This window comes from Ipomoea nil, unplaced genomic scaffold, assembly GCF_001879475.1.
Source record: "Ipomoea nil cultivar Tokyo-kokei standard unplaced genomic scaffold, Asagao_1.1 scaffold1298, whole genome shotgun sequence".
Lineage (NCBI taxonomy): Eukaryota > Viridiplantae > Streptophyta > Magnoliopsida > Solanales > Convolvulaceae > Ipomoea > Ipomoea nil.
In genome coordinates this window covers 460,173-482,425 of record NW_017617726.1, presented here as the reverse complement: position 1 = coordinate 482,425, position 22,253 = coordinate 460,173, and the positions used below count along the sequence as shown (strand labels likewise).

The 22,253-nt window shown below is 30.1% G+C and overlaps 2 protein-coding genes and 1 long non-coding RNA gene across 4 annotated transcripts in view; 2 read left to right on the top strand and 1 right to left on the bottom strand.

The window, feature by feature from the left end:
- LOC109184974 overlaps positions 1–5,074 on the top strand; it is an 11,502-nt gene extending 6,428 nt beyond the window's left edge. Inside the window, exon 3 of the long non-coding RNA XR_002054911.1 lies at positions 4,900–5,074. This is a non-coding gene — a long non-coding RNA (uncharacterized LOC109184974). The remainder of the gene's footprint in view (positions 1–4,899) is intronic.
- LOC109184973 lies at positions 1,939–22,253 on the top strand. Of its 2 annotated transcripts, XR_002054910.1 has the most exons (4): positions 1,939–2,185; positions 2,857–2,969; positions 3,935–4,150; positions 22,243–22,253. XR_002054910.1 is itself a non-coding variant. In XM_019334968.1 (3 exons), the coding sequence occupies exons 1-3, from the start codon at positions 2,035–2,037 to the stop codon at positions 4,013–4,015; spliced, it is 345 nt and encodes a 114-aa protein (XP_019190513.1). In that variant the 5' UTR covers positions 1,945–2,034; the 3' UTR covers positions 4,016–4,270. The 2 variants fall into 2 exon arrangements, 1 of the variants encoding a protein (XP_019190513.1); XM_019334968.1 differs by lacking the exon at positions 22,243–22,253 and having other exon boundaries at positions 1,945–2,185; positions 3,935–4,270.
- Positions 4,166–7,877, bottom strand: LOC109184971 (endoplasmic reticulum oxidoreductin-1-like). Its single transcript, XM_019334967.1, has 9 exons — positions 7,707–7,877; positions 7,484–7,615; positions 6,591–6,849; positions 6,346–6,456; positions 6,122–6,240; positions 5,392–5,496; positions 5,097–5,299; positions 4,638–4,761; positions 4,166–4,495 (listed from the first exon to the last, which is right to left on the bottom strand). The coding sequence occupies exons 1-9, from the start codon at positions 7,827–7,829 to the stop codon at positions 4,340–4,342; spliced, it is 1,332 nt and encodes a 443-aa protein (XP_019190512.1). The 5' UTR covers positions 7,830–7,877; the 3' UTR covers positions 4,166–4,339.

Sequence of the window (22,253 nt, the reverse complement as noted above, 5' to 3'; positions counted from 1 at the left end):
AGGTTGGGTGGGGAAGAAAATCAATGATTCATCTCACAAGTTGGAGAATTTAAAATTTGCAATCAACTAGTATTGAGAATAAATGCATGCTTGAACTAAGAGAAAATATTAATCCTGCACCACAACGGCTTAGCTCCACAATGAATGTAGGCAATATCACCGACATGCACCATTGTACTCTACAAGCTTTCTTACTATAAATTGTATCAATAGTCTGTAAGATGTTTTGAGTATAATGGCATTCATGCCGCTATTTATAGGCGCATTTGTTCAATCTTGTTAAAATATTGAAGTCATGAAACCACACCTAATAGACATAAGCTAGTTAAAACTCCTAAACAAAGCATAACCATACCTTAGACCAGAACAGGTTCAGAAAAGGTAGGACACAAAAAGCAGAACAATTTCTTGACTCCTTTTCAAATATGATACAACTTGAAGATACCATTTGAACTACACTACTTAAGTAAAAATGCAAGCAAATCATAAAGTTGCTATAATGCTCATGTATGCACATTGCAACACTCAATCCATATCAACAATATTATAAACAAACTACATGATGAAATCTACATTATATTTAGGGAACCAGTTAATCCTATATTATTAGAAAAAAATAAGGAATGCAAAGAGTAAGGGAAGAAAAATCAGACAACCAAGACAAGTGGCAGTTCTGAAATGAAAATAACACAATTTTTGAGTTTACATCAGAAAATGTTATAGACAATTATGGAGAGATAAAGAGTAAAGACAGATAAAATAAGAACGATACCCTTCTTCGGCGCTTGTAGCGATGATCCCTCTCTCTTCTCCTCTTCTCACCTTCTTCTCTTGCTCGCCTTGCTTCCTGCATACTTTATTTATTCAAATAAACTCGAGAAAATAGTGCTCAGAAAATTTGTAGTTCAATGATTAAAAGGAAAAATCATTAAGATATTCAGATGGTTGACTACCTCTTCTTCTCGAGCTTTTCTCACTTTATTGTAGAGAAGAAATTACCAATTTATTGTAGAGTTTTCCGGAGAAAAGTGAAGATGAGCCGGAGAGATCGGAGCCGATTCGATGTTCGCGACAAAGCAACGAAGAGTAGGAAGAAGAAAAGAAGTATGGTTTATTTGAACAGTAGTGTTGGTCAAGAGGGTCAAATGCTTAGGGTATTTTTTTTTTTTTTGTCAAATGCTAATTAGGATAATAAAAATAATAAAATAAAAAATAAAAAATACACATGGCATCTTAGTCAGCAGTAACTTGGTGTTAACCTATTAAAAATGCTAATTGCACTTTTTTTACAGGTTCATGGATCAATTTGGAGTTTATTTGAGTTCGACGACTTAATTGCTAACCCCCAAATAGGGCAAATTATGCTGTGCATCCGTATGTACCATGCATGGTGCATACGGATGCAAAAACGACGTCGTTTTAATAAAACGCGTGTCTCCCCTTAAAAAAAAAAATCAGGTTCGATTCCCAGCAACAACATATGAACTAAAATTCCATAATCGATAAACTATAATTCCATAATCGATGAACTATAATTCCATAATCTAATCTATGAACTAAAAATTCCAGAATGAATGAACTAAAATTCCATAATCTATAAACTAAAATTTCAGAATCGATGAACTACAATTCCATAATCGATGAACTATAATTCCATAATCAATGAACTATAATTCCATAATCTATGAACTAAAATTCCAGAATGAATGAACAATATAATGTTGTTGCTAGGAATCGAACCTGAATTTTTTTAAAAAGGGAGACGCGCTTTTTTTAATAAAACGACGTCGTTTTGACATCCGTATGCACCATGCATGGTGCATACGGATGTACAGCATAACGATTGCCCAAATAGTTCAATGACTATTTGTACATTTTCTCTATTAAAAATCATTTTGGGTATTAATTCAATTGGACAAATATCCAATGAATAAAAGATCGGAGGAAATCCGGGTACGACCCGAATCATAGCTAGGCAATGCTACTACTCCAGCCAGAACTCACAGAGGTTAGAGGGGGTCTTCGCGGATCACGATGACCCAACTCCATAATCACATCTCTCCTCCTCAGCCGCCGCCGTCGTCCACCGATGATTCTCGTCCTCCGCCACCGTCAACCTCCGATGAGCCCAGTGCTGAGCCTCCCAGAGACGCACCTCCTCCTCCTCGATTCGACCCTAGCCGAAGTAATTCTCTCCATCTATTAGCTTGCTTTTACTTTTTGTTCCATTCTGAGATACGCACCTGAGGTTCGAACCCAGTCTACAGTTTAGGAAGGGTAAATTACCCCTATGTTACGCACGCTCCATAAACCCCCTTTGGTATTGTTTTCAAGTTTTTGATTTGATGATTAGTTCTTTCAATTTTGGGTTTGTTCCGTTCTTTCAGTTTGCTAATAAACTGCAATTTTGATGTAATTTTATCATTTGTTGCTTTACCAATCTTTTAGGTTTGACGTAATGTTATCATTTGTTTGCATTAATTCTTCGATTTGAAGTGAATGACTGCACTTATGGCTATAAAGAGTGTATATATCACTGAATTCAAATTTTAGTTTTGTGGGAGAGTACAAACGTATTATCCAGAGCAATATGGCACCGTCTGGTTATTGACTAAGGAATATTATGATATATCTTAGTGGTTCCACATTGTTTCTCCCTACACAATTAGATAGGTTGTGTCCTTTTTATTTTGTTTCTTGTTTGCTTTATTTATTTATACTTGCGTGTTATTCGATGGATGGGGAAATGCATTCTCGATTAGTTGATTATGTGGATTTGAAGTTGAAGAATATCTATGGAATATATTTGGTTATTGTTTCGATTCTAATGTATGCTTTTTGTTGGTTATTTTGAAGTGATTGGTATTATTAGAAGGAAGGCATTGATAAAAGATTTGGCAGCCGTATACCATGCAGAGTGCCTTACATATTGTCAACAACTTTTGGAACTCCAAAGAAAATTTGAAGAGGTTAGTGAGATTGTAATGCATGTTTATTGTTTTACACTTTTACCTTTCATAAACGAAAATGTATAACACCCCTTCTGCAGTTCTGCATGTAGTTATTTTTTTTTCTTCTCAAATTTTGAGTTCATAAGAGAGCAGGAGCCTTTTGTGTTTTTGTTGACTTTTGTGTGTTATTATATGTCAAATAGTGTATCTCTATTGTGATATATATGTTTATTTACACAGCTTCATATTTATGTGGCAAAGGTTTAGAAAATATGCGAATTGTAATTCTATTAGTCTTTAGGAGTATATAAAAACTTGGGTCTCAAAGTCCAGGTAGTTTCCAATTAATCTCATGCAATGATCATCCAAATTTTTTAGTAACGAATTAGCATAAATGCTTCACTAGGAACACTTTCAAAATCACTACTTCCAGAAATAGAATCTTATTATGAAGTAGTGCAGAATGGATAAGATGATTTAGCTTTAGGGCCTTGAAGTATGACAAGATATGCTGTATTGACATGATGATTGATTCATTCCAAATTGCTGCTGAAAGTAGTGCACTGTGATCCAAATAAATACGTATGTCATATATGTTTGGCGATGGTGGATAAATTCTTCTGAGTATAGTGTAGACCGAGGTATAATAATGTATACTTGAGAATGATGAACTTCAAATTCTACTGTTGAAAAATTGGTCTCCCCCTTCTTTGTGTCTTCAATGCACTAACGTAATCCATTACACTTTGTCTAGTATTGTAATTGATGCTACAATGCACTATTAACCCTAAGACAATCTCGGTAACACCAACCCTCCTGCCTTCCCTCAAGGGGTCACTATTGGTTTTTTCTTTTGATATTTCCTGTACCACTTGTTTGTGCAGATAATGGTTGGTTGATTGGTATGCTTTCTTCATTTCTGGTCCTGGTTTTTGTAATCAATGAACTATGTTATAAATTTGCATCATTTTGGATTCTTGCAGCCACATATAGAGATTAAGGCTCCAGAAGACACAAGGAAAGAGATGGCAAGGCCCACAAAGCGCATGAAGAAAACTCGTTAGGTGTTAAACTTCAAGTGTTTGGCAGCTTGATTCATTCCTTTTTAAGATTCACTTCTCTACCCATCTTATCAGCAAGAAATCAAAGCTTATTTGGTATTGTAGAGTTGCCAAAACCAATTGACTGATAAATGAGTAGTTCTAAAACTATAGTCTCCAGAAGTATACTTTTCATTAGCTTCAAAGAAGTAGTTTTTTCTTGTGGAAATATGCATCTGTTATTTGTACAGACCTTTTCTAGATAAAATTCTTCAACAATCTATGATTCTTCTCTAACACATCAGTGTACCTATAAGAAGCTCCTTATAAAGATTACATAAACCATCTCTACAGAGTTGCAGTTAGCTTACTGACTGAAGGAACAACTTGTCGACCCTCCATCTTTACAAGCAAAGGCCCCATCTGGTGGACGAGCTTCACAGATTCTGAAAGCCGGTTCAGTAGATTGATCAAAGCGATGACTTCATTTCGTTGTAAATGTAGCTGAAAGCAAGTTCAAAAGGGTTAAAATTAACAACAATAACAAATGATGATGATTGTAGTGCCAATAGTAAGTTTTTGTTGAAGCAATATGAGTAAAGATTTAAAAACCCTTTTGTTCAAGTTCTCATTGAAGTATACTTACTGATTGACCAAGCTTCTCCTGACCATTCACAGAAAACAAGATCTTCAAAGCAGTACCAAGACCAAGAACTTGAAGCTTTCCCCAAAGTCGACACTTTTCACATCCCACGCAATCCATTATTGCACTAGATCCACAAAAGATAGCAAAAGAATACCTTAGTATCACCAAGGTAACCTAGCTACTTAAAAAAAAAAAAAAAAAAAAAAAAAAAAAAAAAAAAAAAAAAAAAAAAAAAAAAAAAAAAAAAAAAAAACCGTAATAGCAAGCTTCCTTGAGCTGGAAAATTCATTGAGGACAAGATGAAATAACATGTCAATCAATATCATATGGCTTTCAAAGGAATAAAAGAATTTTCTTCCGATATGCTGTTCATCATCAATTACCACAGTGAAAAATGCAGAAAGAAACTAAATGCACGAGCAAACAATAATACCAGGCGAGAGAGAGAGAGAGAGAAACCTGATGTTTCTGAACTGCTTTTGTATCTGCTGCATCAAGTCAGGTCCACCTTGACCTTTCCATAACTTAGCTTCATTGAAAGGTACTGGACAGGCAGCTCGCAATTTAGGATTATAAAGCAATTGCCTCATCAAAGATTGTGCTTTCAGGTCCTCCTCAGGGTTTCCAGTATCATATACAGCTTGGTCCAAGTAATCTGCTGCCTAAAAAATATGTAACAACAGTTTACTTTCCTGCTTTTTGCTACAAATTTCAAAAAAAAAAAAAAGACGACTAAAAGCTTAAAATTACTAGCCTTTGTCACCGCACGTAGAACAAAAAGATAAGTGAAGTACAAGTTTTTGACACGATCTGGGTATTTCATGACACGGTCATACATCACCGTAAGATTTTGTCCCCACTGAAAAACAAAAATAGAAATATTATGACAATAAGGATAAAGAACAAGAGTCAAAAGATTGTCTTGGAGTCTTTTTTCTCTCGGGTTTAGGAGTTGTTGGGGTTATAGGTTTTCAGATAAATGCAAACATAATGAAGGATACAAATGCACAAATATTTTAACATTAAAGTACGGACCTAAGCACACCCAAAGGAGTTTGCTTTCATCTATTTAATCACTTGGGGTACCGATATCAGTCAGAATAGAATCATTTTCATATAAAATGAAAGAAAATCTTAAAGCAAGAATGATGCCAGAGGGTGCAAATCCAAGTAATGAATCATGTTTTTATCTGTGAATCTTATGGTGGGACTTGGAAGGTCAGTTTCTGGTAAGAAAATGTGGAAGAAGCCACAAAGAAAAGATCTTATGCAAACATTTTGTGGACAGGAAATACACGATAAAGTGACTTAAAAAGTTTCCTTTAAGATCCCTTGTTTTGCAAAAGACATTTTATGGGAAAGTGTTTCCAGCATGACAGTTATAACTGTTACCGAATTTTCCCATGGGTTACCATAGAAAAGTTAACTATGGAGATTCATAGATATGTCAATAGGAAATAGCAAAAGCAGAAAGATTTACATACTGTATTGGTTGCTTCATCAAGCAAGTATTCAGCAGCAATGTGAATGGAAATGGAAGAGTGGAGACCAGAAATTAATTTGTACAATATTCTTTTTTCTGGACAAAGTTCCATAGATGGATCTGCAAAACACGCCAATCTTTTACAAAGAAACTCCCCAATAATGACTGGTTAACTAAGTAAAACACAATCTATACTCAACAAGAATCAAATAAAAAGTTACTCACATTTGGGGCAATTCTCCGTATAGACAGCATCCCAAATTTTCCAAGCAGATGGACCCTTGTAGCCAGTATACCGTTCAGGGTTCAGCTGAAGATTTACATATGTCAATTCAGCTGCAGAGAATATAAATCAAAGCTTCAGGTTGAGATGTGATAATAACGGAAAGTACTGTTATAGGAGGCACATTATTATTTATTTATTTATTTATTCATGTGAAGTCAAGAAACAAGAACAATGAAAGACGTACCATCATCTGTCTCATCATCAAACGTCCACGGATTATCTTCTACTATCCAGCCTTTGAACGCTTTCGTGTCTATACTACGGTCTACAGCCGCCTCGGGCTTCTCCTCTTGACAGACAAGATTATTTGACAAATCACCGCGATTGAAAGGCTTCTTAAATGGTTCAGGAAACTCATTTTCAGGACACTCACATACACTACAGTCCCGCAAATGACACATGCCATCATCAGGCCAGAATGGGCAATTGCACCATAACTTCACCTGGATCACACAAAATGCACAAGGATGCAGAGTACCAAATATTAGCAGCTGGGAGTCTGGAGATTACACTCCGAGTCAAATTCTCTTATGAGGATCCGTGAGACGAATCAGGTTTTTGATAAGTATTACATTTCCCCACATAAGTATTGCGATTTTCATCATAAGTAACTTTTCAACTCTTAATATTATATTTTGATTTAAAAGTAATACATTTTTCATCAAAACTCACATTTTTCATAAAAAGTATTACACTTTAACAAATAAACAATTTATCCATGATCAGTACTCCGTATTACATTTTTTCTCATAAGCAACTATTCAACCTTAAATATTACATTTTAATTTAAAAATACTCCATCGGTCCCATTTTATCTTTCCTACTTACTATTCATCGGTCAAACCAACTTTTTCTTATTTGTTTATTTTCTTAAATATTTTGTATTTATTTTAAATTTAATAATACTTTAAATATATAAATTTTGTATATTAATGCTAAACTAAATATTATGAAAAATTAAATTAAAAATAACTTCAGTGAAGCAACACATAAAATGGATAATACAATTATACAAATTAAACTGAATTAGATTACAGAAGCTGATAAACTGCTGCAATATAATGGATACGAACGAACCTTAAAGTATCTGAAAAAGGGAGTTTTGACAATATCTTGAAGAAGAGGAAACAACACTTCCTGATTGAGCTGATTCACAGTGTGGAAATCACAACAACAGTCCTCCACAACCCCACAATACTCATTACTCTCCTACACTCGATCAAAAAAGTAGAAATGGCCATCACAAAAAAGACAACGAATTTGAAGTATATGTATAAAATGGGAGAAAATTGATGAGTACCTGAGAGCAGTTGCAAGGGTTGTGAGTGCGGTGGAAGAGAGGGAAGTTTGCAGAGGTGAGTAGCAGAGCAACGAAGACAGCAATCGGAGCGGCAATAAGCAAAGCACGTTGGAATTTAGGCATGATCGGAGGGGGAAAATGGTAAAAGGTGAAGTTGGTATTTGAATAAGTAAGCATTGAAGCATATGGGAAAGAGGGAAAGCAATGGGCGGTGGTTTGATGGTATTTGCATAAAATCCAACTTGTAAAATTAACGACCCATTGGAAAATACCGGAACCTAGAAACACAAAGAGAACCTTCCTTCCATCCCTTTTTTTTCTTTTTTAGTACATTGACTCTATTACGAAGTAATATCTGTTCTATATTTTTTCTATTTGTTAGAGTTCAAAGAGTCTATATTTTATCACTTAGATTCGATCTTGTGGCATTATCTCAAAGAAAGCCATAAGGGTATCATCTGAACACGATGTGCTTGGTGTGAACAAAATTTGAATGAAATTATTTTGAATTCAATTTTTTTCTAATATTAATTTTAGTATTAATATATACAATTTATATATTTAAAAATTAAATTAAAAAAATAAGCAAAGGAGAAAGAATTGGTTTGACCAATAAAAATTAAATATGATAGGAAAAACTAGACAAAGGAAGTAATTAAACAAATATATTTTTTTATTCCTAATTTACACATTTTTTTGTTTAATTATGTGAGAAATTAACAATCATTACTTAAACGGGAGTGCACCGAAAATACTGAAATCTAAAAAACAAAAATAACCATGCTATATATCCATATTTTTATCACTCACAAACAACTCGGAACTTCATACTGCATAAGTTTAAATATTTTTTTAAAAAAGTAGGCTAGTCTATGATTTTGCTGCACTATTAGGTAATTGTTTTGTGAGTGACAACTGTATACGTGTTTAACATTTTCTTATAAATAAAGTGCTAATTTTACCGTTTCAAAGTAAACAATATGAGTGAACATTCAATAAAAAAATGGTACCTACCATTAAATGAAAATTTTCATTTCTCTAAACAAATATAACAAATAAAAAATAAACTAAAAAAGGTTGTGTTCAGTTGAAGTTTTTTTTTTTAAAAAAAAATTTCTTTATTTTATAGAATGTAAGAAAGCACAACATTGGTTTTTTTTTTCCCTTTAAGATTGTGGGTCATTTCCCGCCCCCACCCCGTCCCCGAATCCCCGTTAAATTAATATATATATATATATATATATATATATATATATATATATATATATATATAATATTAACTTTATAATATATATGTATAATATTAATAATAAAACTTTAAAACTAAAATTTTTAAGTAGCTTAACCCTAGCAGTCTTTTACGGCTTTACTCCTCAATCCTCTCTTATTCTCCCAGCCGTGAGCAGACCCAACCCTCCTCTCCTCTACCCTTGCCGCCCACACTCCCTCATCGTCCTATGTATGCTCGTCGCTGGTCGTCTGCCTTACTGCTTAGGTCCACAGTCCACTACTCTAAGGGTCCAAGGAATTAGTTTGATAGTTTCTTCAATTCCTCCTAAGTCCTACTTATTTGAGTTCTTCACTTGTTTGTTTGATTGTTTAGCTGACTGTACCTTAGTTTCCTTAGCATTCATGCTGACTGTACCTTAGTTTCTTCACTTGTTTTATTGAGTAAAATGATGTATTTTTTTGTTTCCGCAATTTGACAAACAATGTTGGTAATTTGTGTGGACTTTCCAGGCAATTAAGACCCAAGCCACTAATTGGGTGCATAAAAATTGTTGGTAATTTGTGTGGACTAAAAATGTTAGTACACAAAAGAAACAGTATTAGACAAGCTTAACAATATGAATTTTTAATAATATTAGTCTCTTTTTTTTATAGGCATAAATAAAAAAAACGAGACGGGAATTTCCCATCTCCAAAAATCCCCGCCCATTGAAGAATGTGGAGATATTTATCTCCGAAAATCCCCGCCCATTGAAGAATGTGGAGATATTTTGGGGACGGGGATGGGGACCCCATTCTCCGCTCTCGCCTCGCCCCGTTGCCATCGCTAACTAGTACAGAAACAATAATATAGATTTGTTGTAAGCAAATATATATTATTGTTTCTGTACTAGTTATAGTCAATGATGACAACAGGGCTCATGATAATATACATTTGTTGTAAAAGGTTTTATGTGTTTGTTTCACAACAGACACATATAGAACGCAGAAAGATACTTTATGTGCAACAAACACATAAAGCTTTTTTTTTTTTTTTTTTTAATATTAAATTTACACTTTATGCATTTGATCCTACCTAGAAACACATGCATAAAGTCAATTCCTTTATTTTTTTTAAAGAGAACAGGCGTCTATTCCTACTAAGAAATAAACGCCTATTGATTTTAATTTTTTTTAAAATAACATTAAGCGTATGTTCTTGCTGAGGAATAGACACCAAAATAATTGTAATACTTTTTTTTTTATTTTAATATTAGGGATGTATTTGGCCCGCTGTTCCACCCAAAAGAGGTGCATACAATTCAACGAAGGGATTAGTCACTGTGTTCGACACTGAACCCTGGGTACACCCAAAAAAAAAATTAGGGTAATTCTATTTGCACCACCCTAATTGCTATTTGCACCGCCCTTTGATATATGTGCTAGCTTTATAGGTGGTGCGAATAGAAAATTGCTATTTGCACCATCTAGCCTTCATTAAAGTTAGTTAAACATAATGTTTTTATTCAAAATATTTATTATTTATTTTTAAATTAAATAATTATTTAAACCCTTTCAAAAAATAATTATTTAAAAATTTAAAAATCAAAACATTAAAAAAAAAAAAACAAAAAAAAAAACAAAAAAAAAAAAAAAACAAACAAACAAACAACCCATTGCCTTCCCCGGTGAGAAGGCAGCCTAATGGGTTGCCTTTTCACCGGAAAAGGCGACCTGGGTTAAAACACCGTCTTGAGCGGATTCTCCAACTCCACCTTGTCTGATGGCAAGTCCACATTGCGTATTAGCCACGGCGTGAACAAAAGCTCCCCGGCCAGCTGGGGTTCGCCACAAATGCTCCATCACCTCAAGCGTCTCCCACCACTGCTCATAACAGAGTGTGGCGGCACAGCCACCGCTGTCGCATAGAGAAGAGCTATGTGGCCGCTTCAGCAATTTCCTGACGACTTGGTGTAATTGACTTGGGTCGCCTTCTCCGGTGAGAAGGCGACCCACTGGGCTGTCTTCTCACCGGAGAAGGCGAGGGGTTGTTGTTATTTTTTAAAAATGTTTTAATTAAAAAATTATTAATAGAATCTCGTAAATTACATTTGACTGAATTGTTGAAATTTTTGTTCTTTTTACAATTCCAAGGTTATTTATACTACTTTTCAGTAGAGGGTGGTACAAATAGCAGCACTTAAAAAATTAACACATCATTAAAATTATCCAATTAAGAACATTTAATACTCTATCATAATTAGCCATCAACACTGGGATTGGTGGACAAAATTGTGCATTCTTCATTAAATATTCAAGCTGAAGGTTTATGATATCAAACTTAGATTGCATCTTTGATATTATTTATTTTCTAACTTTCTCATAAACTTGCTTCACAATAATCTCCTGAAGATCATTAACTGAAGCAACTCCAATTGATTTTCCGCAAGTACTCTCCTGAAGATATACACCAACACCTTTCACAAACAGAAAAAACAACCATAATATTTATTCACTGTCTTTTATTCCTCCAAACAAATTATAATACATTATAAGAATTTTATTCTTTCGTATTATAGTTATCATTTTTGAGATAAGATTGCATATCTCTTATATCACTTGTGTCCCAACTAATGAACTTTAAACATTTAATTCATTTTTAAAGAGAGGAAAATTGATTTAAATGAATATTAAATGAGGAGAGATAAGAAATTAATATTCATTTCACCTAATACATCTTTCTCTCTCAAAATAAATGAAATGTCAAAATCTATATCTATATCTATATCTATATCTATATCTATATCTATATCTATATCTATATATATATAAAAGTAAAATCCTCCTAACAAATTTTCCCCCCAAAACTTTTTGTAGTAAAACTTATTTGGTAAGTAAATGTCAAATGGAAATTAAATAAAATCTATTAATTGGTAATATTATATATGGTATTATATTCTATAATATAATATAATTGATAATATTATTATTCAAGTATAAAATAAAATTAAAATAATAACAATAACAACAACAACAACAACAATAATAATAATAATAATAATAATAATAATCCAACAAAACTATATACAAAATAAAATTAAAATTAAAATTAAAAAAAAAAAAAAAAAAAAAAAAAAAAAAAAAAAGATAAAGGTGGCTCCCATTAGTAAATGATGTGGGATCATTTTGATCCCACATTGAAAATATTTGGAAAGAGGAGCTCAAGATCTCCTCTATATAAGAGGAGCAATGCTCTTCTTACAACCACACAATTGCTTGCCCATCAATGTGGGCAAGTATTGAAAAGTCCAAAGGCTTTTTATAGTACTATTATTGACCCGACAAATTATGTTGTGGAAATTTGTCCATCTTGCAAGGTAGACATAGTTCAAAAATAGTTCATAATTATGAATATAATAATCAATATATAGTTCAAAAATTATGAACATATAGTTCTATAATAAATATGAACATAGTGTTGTGAACATAATTATGAACACATAGTTATCTAATTATGAATATAGAGATTCAATAATTGTGAATATGAAGTTCAAAAAATTATGAATATATATTGTTATAATTATGAACATATAATTCAATAATTATGAACATAGAGTTCTGTAATTATGAATATAGGGTTCAATAATTATAAATATGAAGTTCAAAAATTATGAATATATAACTTTATAATAATGAACTTATAATTTAGTATTTATGAACATAGAACTGCAAGGTGGACACGGTTCCACAACCTATTAAAATCCAACGTGTCAAATGGCTCTTATTTAAAAAAACTTATATTAATGGATTCTAATTTTTTTTTAATTTTTTTTTTAAAATTTATTAGGGTGTTTGGGAAAAGATTAACCAAAAATGTATATGAGTTGTTTCAGGTTTTAGCAGTTTCGAGCAAATTGTTAAGTTATTAAATAATATTTTTGGTGTTTTGATAAATATAAAATGTTAAACAGACGAATTTCTTAAAATTCTAACGAATTTGCCAAAAAATCAAATAACAATAACAACAACAACAACAATAATAATAATCTAAACAAAAATATATACAAAATAAAATTAAAATTAAAAATAAAAAAAGAAAAAAAAATAGACAAAGGGGAGTCACGGGCTCCCTTTGTAAATGATTTTGAGATCATTTTTATCCCACATTGAATGATTGAAAAGATAGAGCTCCTCTATATAAGAGGAGCAATGATCCCCTTATAAACATAATTTCTTGCCCATCAATGTGGGCAAGTATTGAGATGTCAAAAGGTTCTTATTTAAGAAGCCTCAACTTTGTCTTCTTATTTTAGTTTGTATTTATTTGTTATTAATGGGGGTTGTGAAAGATTAACACAAAATGTATGTGTTGTATTAGTTTTTAGTCATTTGGAACAAATTACTGAGTTACTATATAATTTTTTGGGGGTTTTGATTAAAGTTAAAATGTTAAAATGACAAATTTGTTAAAATTTTGACGAATTTATCAATAATCAAATTAAAAAAATAAAAATAATAATATAATAATAGTAATTCAAACAAAACGATATACAAAATAAAACTAAAACTAAAATAAATAAGAAGAAAACAAAAGGGTGCCATGGACTCCCCTTTGTAAATGATGTTGGATCATTTGATCCCACATTGGTAATGTTTAGAGAAGGAGCTCTTGAGCTCCTCTATATAAGAAGAGCAATGCTCCTTTTACAAACATAATTGCTTGCCCATGAATGTGGGCAAGCATTGAGAAGTCCAAATATATTTTTTTTTAGTACTATTGACCCGATAAATTATGCTGTGGAATTGTGTCCACCCTGCAAGGTAGACATGATTCTAAAATTGTTCATAATTATGAATATATTGTTCAACAATTATGAACATATAGTTATATAATTATGAACATAGTGTTGTGAACATAATTATGAACATATAGTTATGTAATTATGAATATAGAGATTTAAAACTTATTTGGTAAGTAAATGTCAAATGAAAATTAAATAAAATCTATTAATTGGTAATATTATATATGGTATTATATTCTATAATAATATAATATATGTGATAATATTATTGTTCAAGTATAATAAAAATATTATTGTTCAAGTATAAAATAAAATTAAAATAACAACAACAACAATAATAATAATAATAATAATAATAATAATAATAATAATAATAATAATAATAATAATAATAATAATAATAATAATAATAATAATCCAAACAAAACTATATACAAAATAAAATCAAAATTAAAAATAAAATAAGAAGAAGACAAAGGTGGCTCCCCTTAGTAAATGATGTGGGATCATTTTGATCCCACATTGAAAATGTTTGAAAAGAGGAGCTCTTGATCTCCTCTATATAGCCATACAATTGCTTGCCCATCAATGTTGGCAAGTATTGAAAAGTCCAAAGGCTTTTTATAGTACTATTGACCCGACAATTATGCTGTGGAACTGTGTCCACCTTGCAAGGTAGACATGGTTCAAAAATAGTTCATAATTATGAATATAATAATCAATAATCAATATATAGTTCAAAAATTATGAACATAGTGTTGTGAACATAATTATAAACACATAGTTGTCTAATTATGAATATAGAGATTCAATAATTGTGAATATGAAGTTAAAAAATTATGAATATATATCTGTATAACTATGAACATATAATTCAATAATTATGAACATAGAGTTCTGTAATTATGAATATAGAGTTCAATAATTATGAATATGAAGTTCAAAGATTATGAACATATAGCTTTATAATAATGAACTTATAGTTCAATATTTATGAACATAGAACTGCAAGGTGGGCACGGTTCCACAACCTATTAAAACCCAACATGTCAAATGGCTCTTATTTAAAAAAACTTATCTTAATGGATTCTTAATTTTTATTTTTATTTTTATTTTAATTTATTAGGGGATTTGAGAAAGATTAACCAAAAATGTATATGAGTTGTTTTAGTTTTTAGCAGTTTCGAGCAAATTTTATTAAGTTATTAAATAATATTTTTGGTGTTTTGATAAAATATAAAATGTTAAACAGACGGATTTCTTAAAATTTTGACGAATTTGTCAAATAATCAAATTACAATAACAACAACAACAATAATAATAATCCAAACAAAAATATATACAAAATAAAATTAAAATTAAAAAAAAAAAAAGAAAAAAAAAAAGACAAAGGGGAGTCACGGGCTGCATTTGTAAATGAATTTGAGATCATTTTTATCCCACATTGAAAATGTTTGAAAGGAGAGAGCTCATCTATATAAGAGGAGCAATGATCCCCTTACAAACATAATTTCTTGCCCATCAATGTGGGCAAGTATTGAGATGTCAAAAGGTTCTTATTTAAGAAGCCTCAACTATGTCTTCTTATTTTAGTTTTTATTTATTTATTATTTATTATTAATGAGGGTTGTGAAAGATTAACACAAAATGTATGTGTTGTAGCCATTTGAAGCAAATTACTGAATTACTATATAATTTTTTGGGGGTTTTGATTAAAGTTAAAATGTTAAAATGACGAATTTGTTAAAATTTTGACGAATTTATCAATAATCAAATAAATAATAATAATAATAATAATAATAATATAATAATAATAATAATAATAATAATAATAATAATAATAATAATAATAATAATAGTAATCCAAACAAAACGATATACAAAATAAAATTGAAACTAAAATAAATAAGAAGAAGACAAAAGGGTGCCACGGACTCACCTTTGTAAATGATGTTGGATCATTTGATCCCACATTGAAAATGTTTAGAAAAGGAGCTCTTGAGCTCCTCTATATAAGAGGAGCAATGCTCCTTTTACAAAAATAATTGCTTGCTCATCAATATGGGCAACTATTGAGAAGTCTAAAGATTTTTTTTTTAGTACTATTGACCCGATAAATTATGCTGTGGAATTGTGTCCACCTTGCAAGGTAGACACGATTCCAAAATTGTTCATAATTATGAATATATAGTTCAACAATTATGAACATATAGTTCTATAATTATGAACATAGTGTTGTGAGCATAATTATGAACATATAGTTATGTAATTATGAATATAGAGATTCAAAACTTATTTGGTAAGTAAATGTCAAATGGAAATTAAATAAAATCTATTAATTGGTAATATTATATATGGTATTATATTTTATAATATAATATAATTGATAATATCATTGTGGAAGTATAATAAAAATATAATTGTTCAAGTATAAAATAAAATTAAAATAATAACAATAAAAACAACAACAACAACAACAACAACAACAACAACAACAATAATAATAATAATAATAATAATAATAATAATAATAATAATAATAATAATAATAATAATAATAATAATAATAATAATAATAGTAGTAGTAGTAGTAATAGTAATAATCCAAACAAAATTATATACAAAATAAAATTAAAATTAAAAAAAATAATAAGAAGAAGGCAAAGGTGGCTCACCTTTGTAAATGATGTGGGATCATTTTGATCCCACATTGAAAATGTTTGGAAAGTGGAGCTCTTGATCTCCTCTATATAACCATACAATTGCTTGCCCATTAATGTATGCAAGTATTGAGAAGTCCAAAGGCTTTTTATACTACTATTGACCCGACAAATTATGTTGTGGAACTGTGTCCACCTTGCAAGGTAGACATGGTTTAAAAATAGTTCATAATTATGAATATAATAATCAATAATCAATATATAGTTCAAAAATTATGAACATATAGTTGTGAACATAATTATAAATACATAGTTATCTAATTATGAATATAGAGATTCAATAATTGGGAATATGAAGTTCAAAAATTATGAATATATATATATATATCTTTATAATTATGAACATATAATTCAATAACTATGAACATAGAGTTCTGTAATTATGAATATAGAGTTCAATAATTATGAATATGAAGTTCAAATATTATGAATATATAGCTTTATAATAATGAACTTATAGTTCAGTATTTATGAACATAGAACTGCAAGGTGGACATGGTTCCACAACCTATTAAAACCCAACATGTCAAATGTCTCTTATTTAAAAAAACTTATCTTAATTGATTTTTAATTTTTTTATTTATTTATTAGGGGGTTTGGGAAAGATTAACAAAAAATGTATATGAGTTGTTTTAGTTTTTAGCAGTTTCGAGCAAATTGTTAAGTTATTAAATAATATTTTTGATGTTTTGATAAAATATAAAATGTTAAACAGACGAATTTCTTAAAATTTTGACGAATTTGCCAAATAATCAAATTACAACAACAACAACTACAATAATAATAATAATAATAATAATAATAATAATAATAATAATAATAATAATAATAATAATAATAATAATAATAATAATAATAATCCAAACAAAACTATATACAAAATAAATTTAAAATTAAAAAAAAAAAAAAAAAGAAGACAAAGGTGACTCCCCTTAGTAAAATGATGTGGGATCATTTTGATCCCACATTGAAAATGTTTGGAAAGATGAGCTCTTGATCTCCTCTATATAACCATACAATTGCTTTCCCATCAATCTGGGCAAGTATTGTTAAGTCCAAAGGCTTTTTACAAATGAGAAGTTTAAAGGCTCTTAATTTTTTTTAGTACTATTGACCCGGCAAATTGTGTTGTGGAACCGTATCCATCTTGCAAGATAAACACGGTTCCAAAATTGTTTATAATTATGAATATATAGTTATACTATTATAATCATAGTGTTGTGAACATAATTTTAAACATATAGTTTAGTAATTATGAACATAGAGTTCTGTAATTGTAAATATAGAGTTCAATAATTATGAATATGAAGTTCAAAGATTATGAATATATAACTTTATAATAATGAACATATATATAGTTCAGTAATTATAACCATAGACTGGGTGTCCACCTTGCAAGGTTGACACAATTCCATAGCATAACTATTCGATTGGCCCTGTTACATGTATACTTTCTCAACCTTTTGAAAACCGATGTGTCAAAATGTTTCTTATTTTAGTTTTTTTTTTAATTTTTTAAATTTATTAGGGGGTTTAAGAAAGATTAACCCAAAACGTATATGAGTTGTTTTAGTTTTTACCAGTTTGGATCAAATTGCTAAGTTATTAAATAATATTTTGATATTTTGATTAAATATAAAATGTTAAACAGACGGATTTCTTAAAATTTTGACGAATTTGTCAAATAATCAAATTAGAATAACAACAACAACAACAACAATAATAATATCAACAACAACAACAACAATAATAATAATAATAATATCAACAACAACAACAATAATAATAACAACAACAACAACAACAGCAATAATAATAATAATAATAATAATAATAATAATAATAATAATAATCCAAAACAAAACTATATACAAAATAAAATTAAATTTTTTTTTTTTAAAAAGAGTCACGGGCTCCCTTTGTAAATGATCTAGGATCATTTTGATCGCACATTAAAAATGTTTGAAAAGAGAGAGCAATGATCCTCTTACAAACATAATTGTTTGCCCATCAACGTGGACAAATATTGAGAGGTCAAAATGTTCTTATTTAAGAAGTTGTAACTTTGTCTTCTTATTTTTGTTTTTATTTATTTATTTATTATTTATTATTAGTGGTGGGTTATGAAAGATTAACTCAAAATGTATGTGTTGTATTAGTTTTTAGCAAGTTGGAGAAAATTACCAAGTTATTATATAATTTTTTTTGGTGTTTTGATTAAAGTTAAAATGTTAAAATGACAAATTTGTTTAAATTTTGGCGAATTTATCAATAATAATAATAATAATAATAATAATAATAATAATAATAATAATAATAATAATAATAATAATAATAATAATAATACAAACAAAACAATATACAAAATAAAATTAAAATTAAAAATAATAAGAAAAAGACAAAAGGGAGTCACGGACTCCCTTTGTAAATGATGTTGGATCATTTTGATCCCATATTGAAAATGTTTGGAAAGAGGAGCTCTTGAACTCCTCTATATATTACTTCTCTTACAAACACAATTGTTTGATCATCCATGTGGGTAAGTATTGAGAAGTCCAAAGGCTCTTTTATTATTATTATTATTATTATTATTATTATTATTATTATTATTATTATTATTATTATTATTATTATTATTTTGAGTATTATTGACCTGAAAAATTATGCTGTGGAACCGTGTTCACCTTGCAAGGTAGACACGGTTCCAAAATTGTTCATAATTATGAATATATAGTTCAAAAATTATGAACATATGGTTCTATAATTATGAATATAGTGTTGTGAACATAATTATGAACTTATAGTTATGTAATTATGAATATAGAGATTCAATAATTGTGAATATGAAGTTCAAAAATTATGAATATATAATTTTATAATTATGAACATATAGTTCAATAATTATGAAAATAGAATTTTGTAATTGTGAATATAGAGTTCAATAATTATGAATACGAAGTTCAGAGATTATGAATATATAGTTTTATAATTATGAACATATAGTTCAGTAATTATGAAAATAGAATTGTGTCCGCCTTGCAATGTGGATACGGTTTCACAGCATAACTATTTATAAATAGTCAATGAAAATTAAAAATGAAACGAAAATATTAGGTAAAAATATCATTGCATCTATATTCTAATTGACTAAAAATAAAAAGGAAATATTGACTGAAAATGAATCTAATATTACTAATTGACTGAAATTATAAGAGGAAATGAATATTAATAATTGACTGCAAATAAAAAATGATCCATAATTGACTAAAAAAAAAAAAAGAAATGGTTAGATCATTGCATTTTAATTAAAAATAGAATGGAAATTAAAAATTAGAGGGAAATATTTCAATAATAATATTCTACATTATCAATAGTAAATGCATATTTTAAAAAATAGTAAAAGTAAATTAAAAATAGAACGAAAATATTTCAATAATAATATCTACATCATCAATTAAAAATGGAACGAAAATTATGTAAAAATATCACTGCATTTGATATTCTAATTGACTAATTGACTGAAAATATAAAAGGATAACTAATTGAGATTCTACCATTATATATTTTCACCAAAGTAACCTGTCCTGTTGGATTGAAGGTGTTAGCTCTAGATGAAGATGAACAAGATTGTGTTGCCACTACCAATATCGTCTAGAAAGAGGTTTCAATAATGTGTAAATATAATCGGTGATATTAAGTTTTTTTTTTAAAATGAAAAAATTGTTATATATCTAGACAAAAAAAAAAAATATCTTCCATACAAATGAATAAGGATAGCCATTCATTTCGAGCTGTTAGAGTACGAGCACGTTTGCCTAATTTATGAAAATACTAAACAATGATAAATAAAATCTTTAAAGTTATAGCACCGCATGCGTACATCTACACATTAGCTATTAATTTGAGCAATTATTTGCACAAATTCAAGAAATGATATCATCAAAATATATAAACGATCTAAACCATATCTTTAATTGCACTATATAATATTTGATGTTCTAATTTAAATAATTATATATAAATTCATATATTATTAACAAATTCATTCCGTGCATTGCACGGGTGCAAATACTAGTATCATTAGTTACGATACCAAGTGTAAAAGCGAAAAACTTGAATTGTATATATTCAAAATTCAAAGTATCGGTTACAAGTAGTATCAAGTATATATCAAATGGGAGGGGTACAATCTCTGTATAGGAGAAGTCCTCTGATTCTCTACTACAAGTATGCTTATTAGAAGTGTGCCAAATTTGGAATATGCCAAATTGGAAGTGTGCCGAGTTCAGAGTATGCTGAACTTGAAGTATGCCGAGTTCGGGAGTATGGCCGAACTGGAAGTATGCCGAATTCCTTGTTGAAAGTGTGTTGAGTTCAGAGTATGCTGAACTGGAAGTATGGGAAGTATGCCGAGTTCGGGAGTATGGCCGAACTGGAAGTAGTTCCTTGCTGAAGGGCCTCCGGAGTTATGTAGCTTGTTCTTCAATGAAGGGCTAATATGCAGCTTGATCTTCAAAGAAGGGCTTCCGGTGTTCAAGTGGCGTGTTTCTCACAGCGGTATACGCAGTACAACTGCGGGCGTGTTCCAGACAATATCCTGGAGAGATTTCGGCAGAGCTTCAATATGTAGATTTCCAGAGCCCCCATTCTTGAAAATGAAACCACTATTTATAGTGGTGAGGGTGAGAGAAAATCTCCAACCAACTCTTAATTCCTTATTTAATTTAATTTCTTTAATTAAATTAAGGAATGTATCGGGACACCATTGCGTCCAGGTTCATGATTTCATTAAATTTCCAAATAATATCAAATATTCAAATTGCTCAAAATTATATAATCCACATATAATTTTAGTGGGCCAAGACCAAGTCAAGCCCGCTAATTAAGCAACCCAATTCATCCAAGCCGTCTGGTCCAAATATTTCATCATCCCGGGCCGAACAATCCAACATCCAATTACATTTAATTAAGTAATTAAACTAATTAATTATTCAAAGGGCCATTTAATTAACCCAATTAAATAAATATTAGTCCAATTAGCCCAATCAAAGTAATTAATTTAGTAATTAAATATCCACCACGGTCCAATAATATTATTTAAATTTTTCAATGCTTACAAATTGCCCCTTTGAGACTTGCTTGACGTGCCTTAAATGCAAAGGGAAGATAGTCTCGAAATTAACCGTAGTAGTCAAGAGTCTTTGTAGATAGCAACCCAATAAATGTCATTTTGACCACAAGTGTCAATATTGCATGTAGAAGCCCAATTTGGCAGTAGCCCACAATACAAATTTGATAGCAGCCCAATATTCAGAGCCTATAGTGTATTAAAGACCCATTTCTTTTTTCCTCCTTAATTTAATTTTTTCTCTTTAGCAAAAATTAATTTCCTTCAGAATTATAAAATTGAACTACAGCTCATGCACGTCCAACCTCCTTCTCCTAATTCATCACAAATTTGCCCGCTGCTCACAATAGATCAGTTTTAGAGCTTCAACTGAAAACAGAGTCCTCATCCCATGGCAATTTGTAACAAACCCTATCACCTAACCCACAGTCCAAATTTGTTCGGGAAAGGTGGTCCTTAACATGCATGAGAATATGAGATATCTCTTTTCAAATGCGATCAAGATATATCTCAAGCCAACTCAAACGACGCACGCTACGTTAAAGATAGCTACAAACCACATGTAATTCGTGAACCATATCACCCAGCGACACTATAAATATGCATTCATTCTTCTGCATTTTCAGCCAGCCATTCACTCTTCTGCATCTTCAATCGGGCTGAGGGCAGGACTACAGGTAATTCTAAT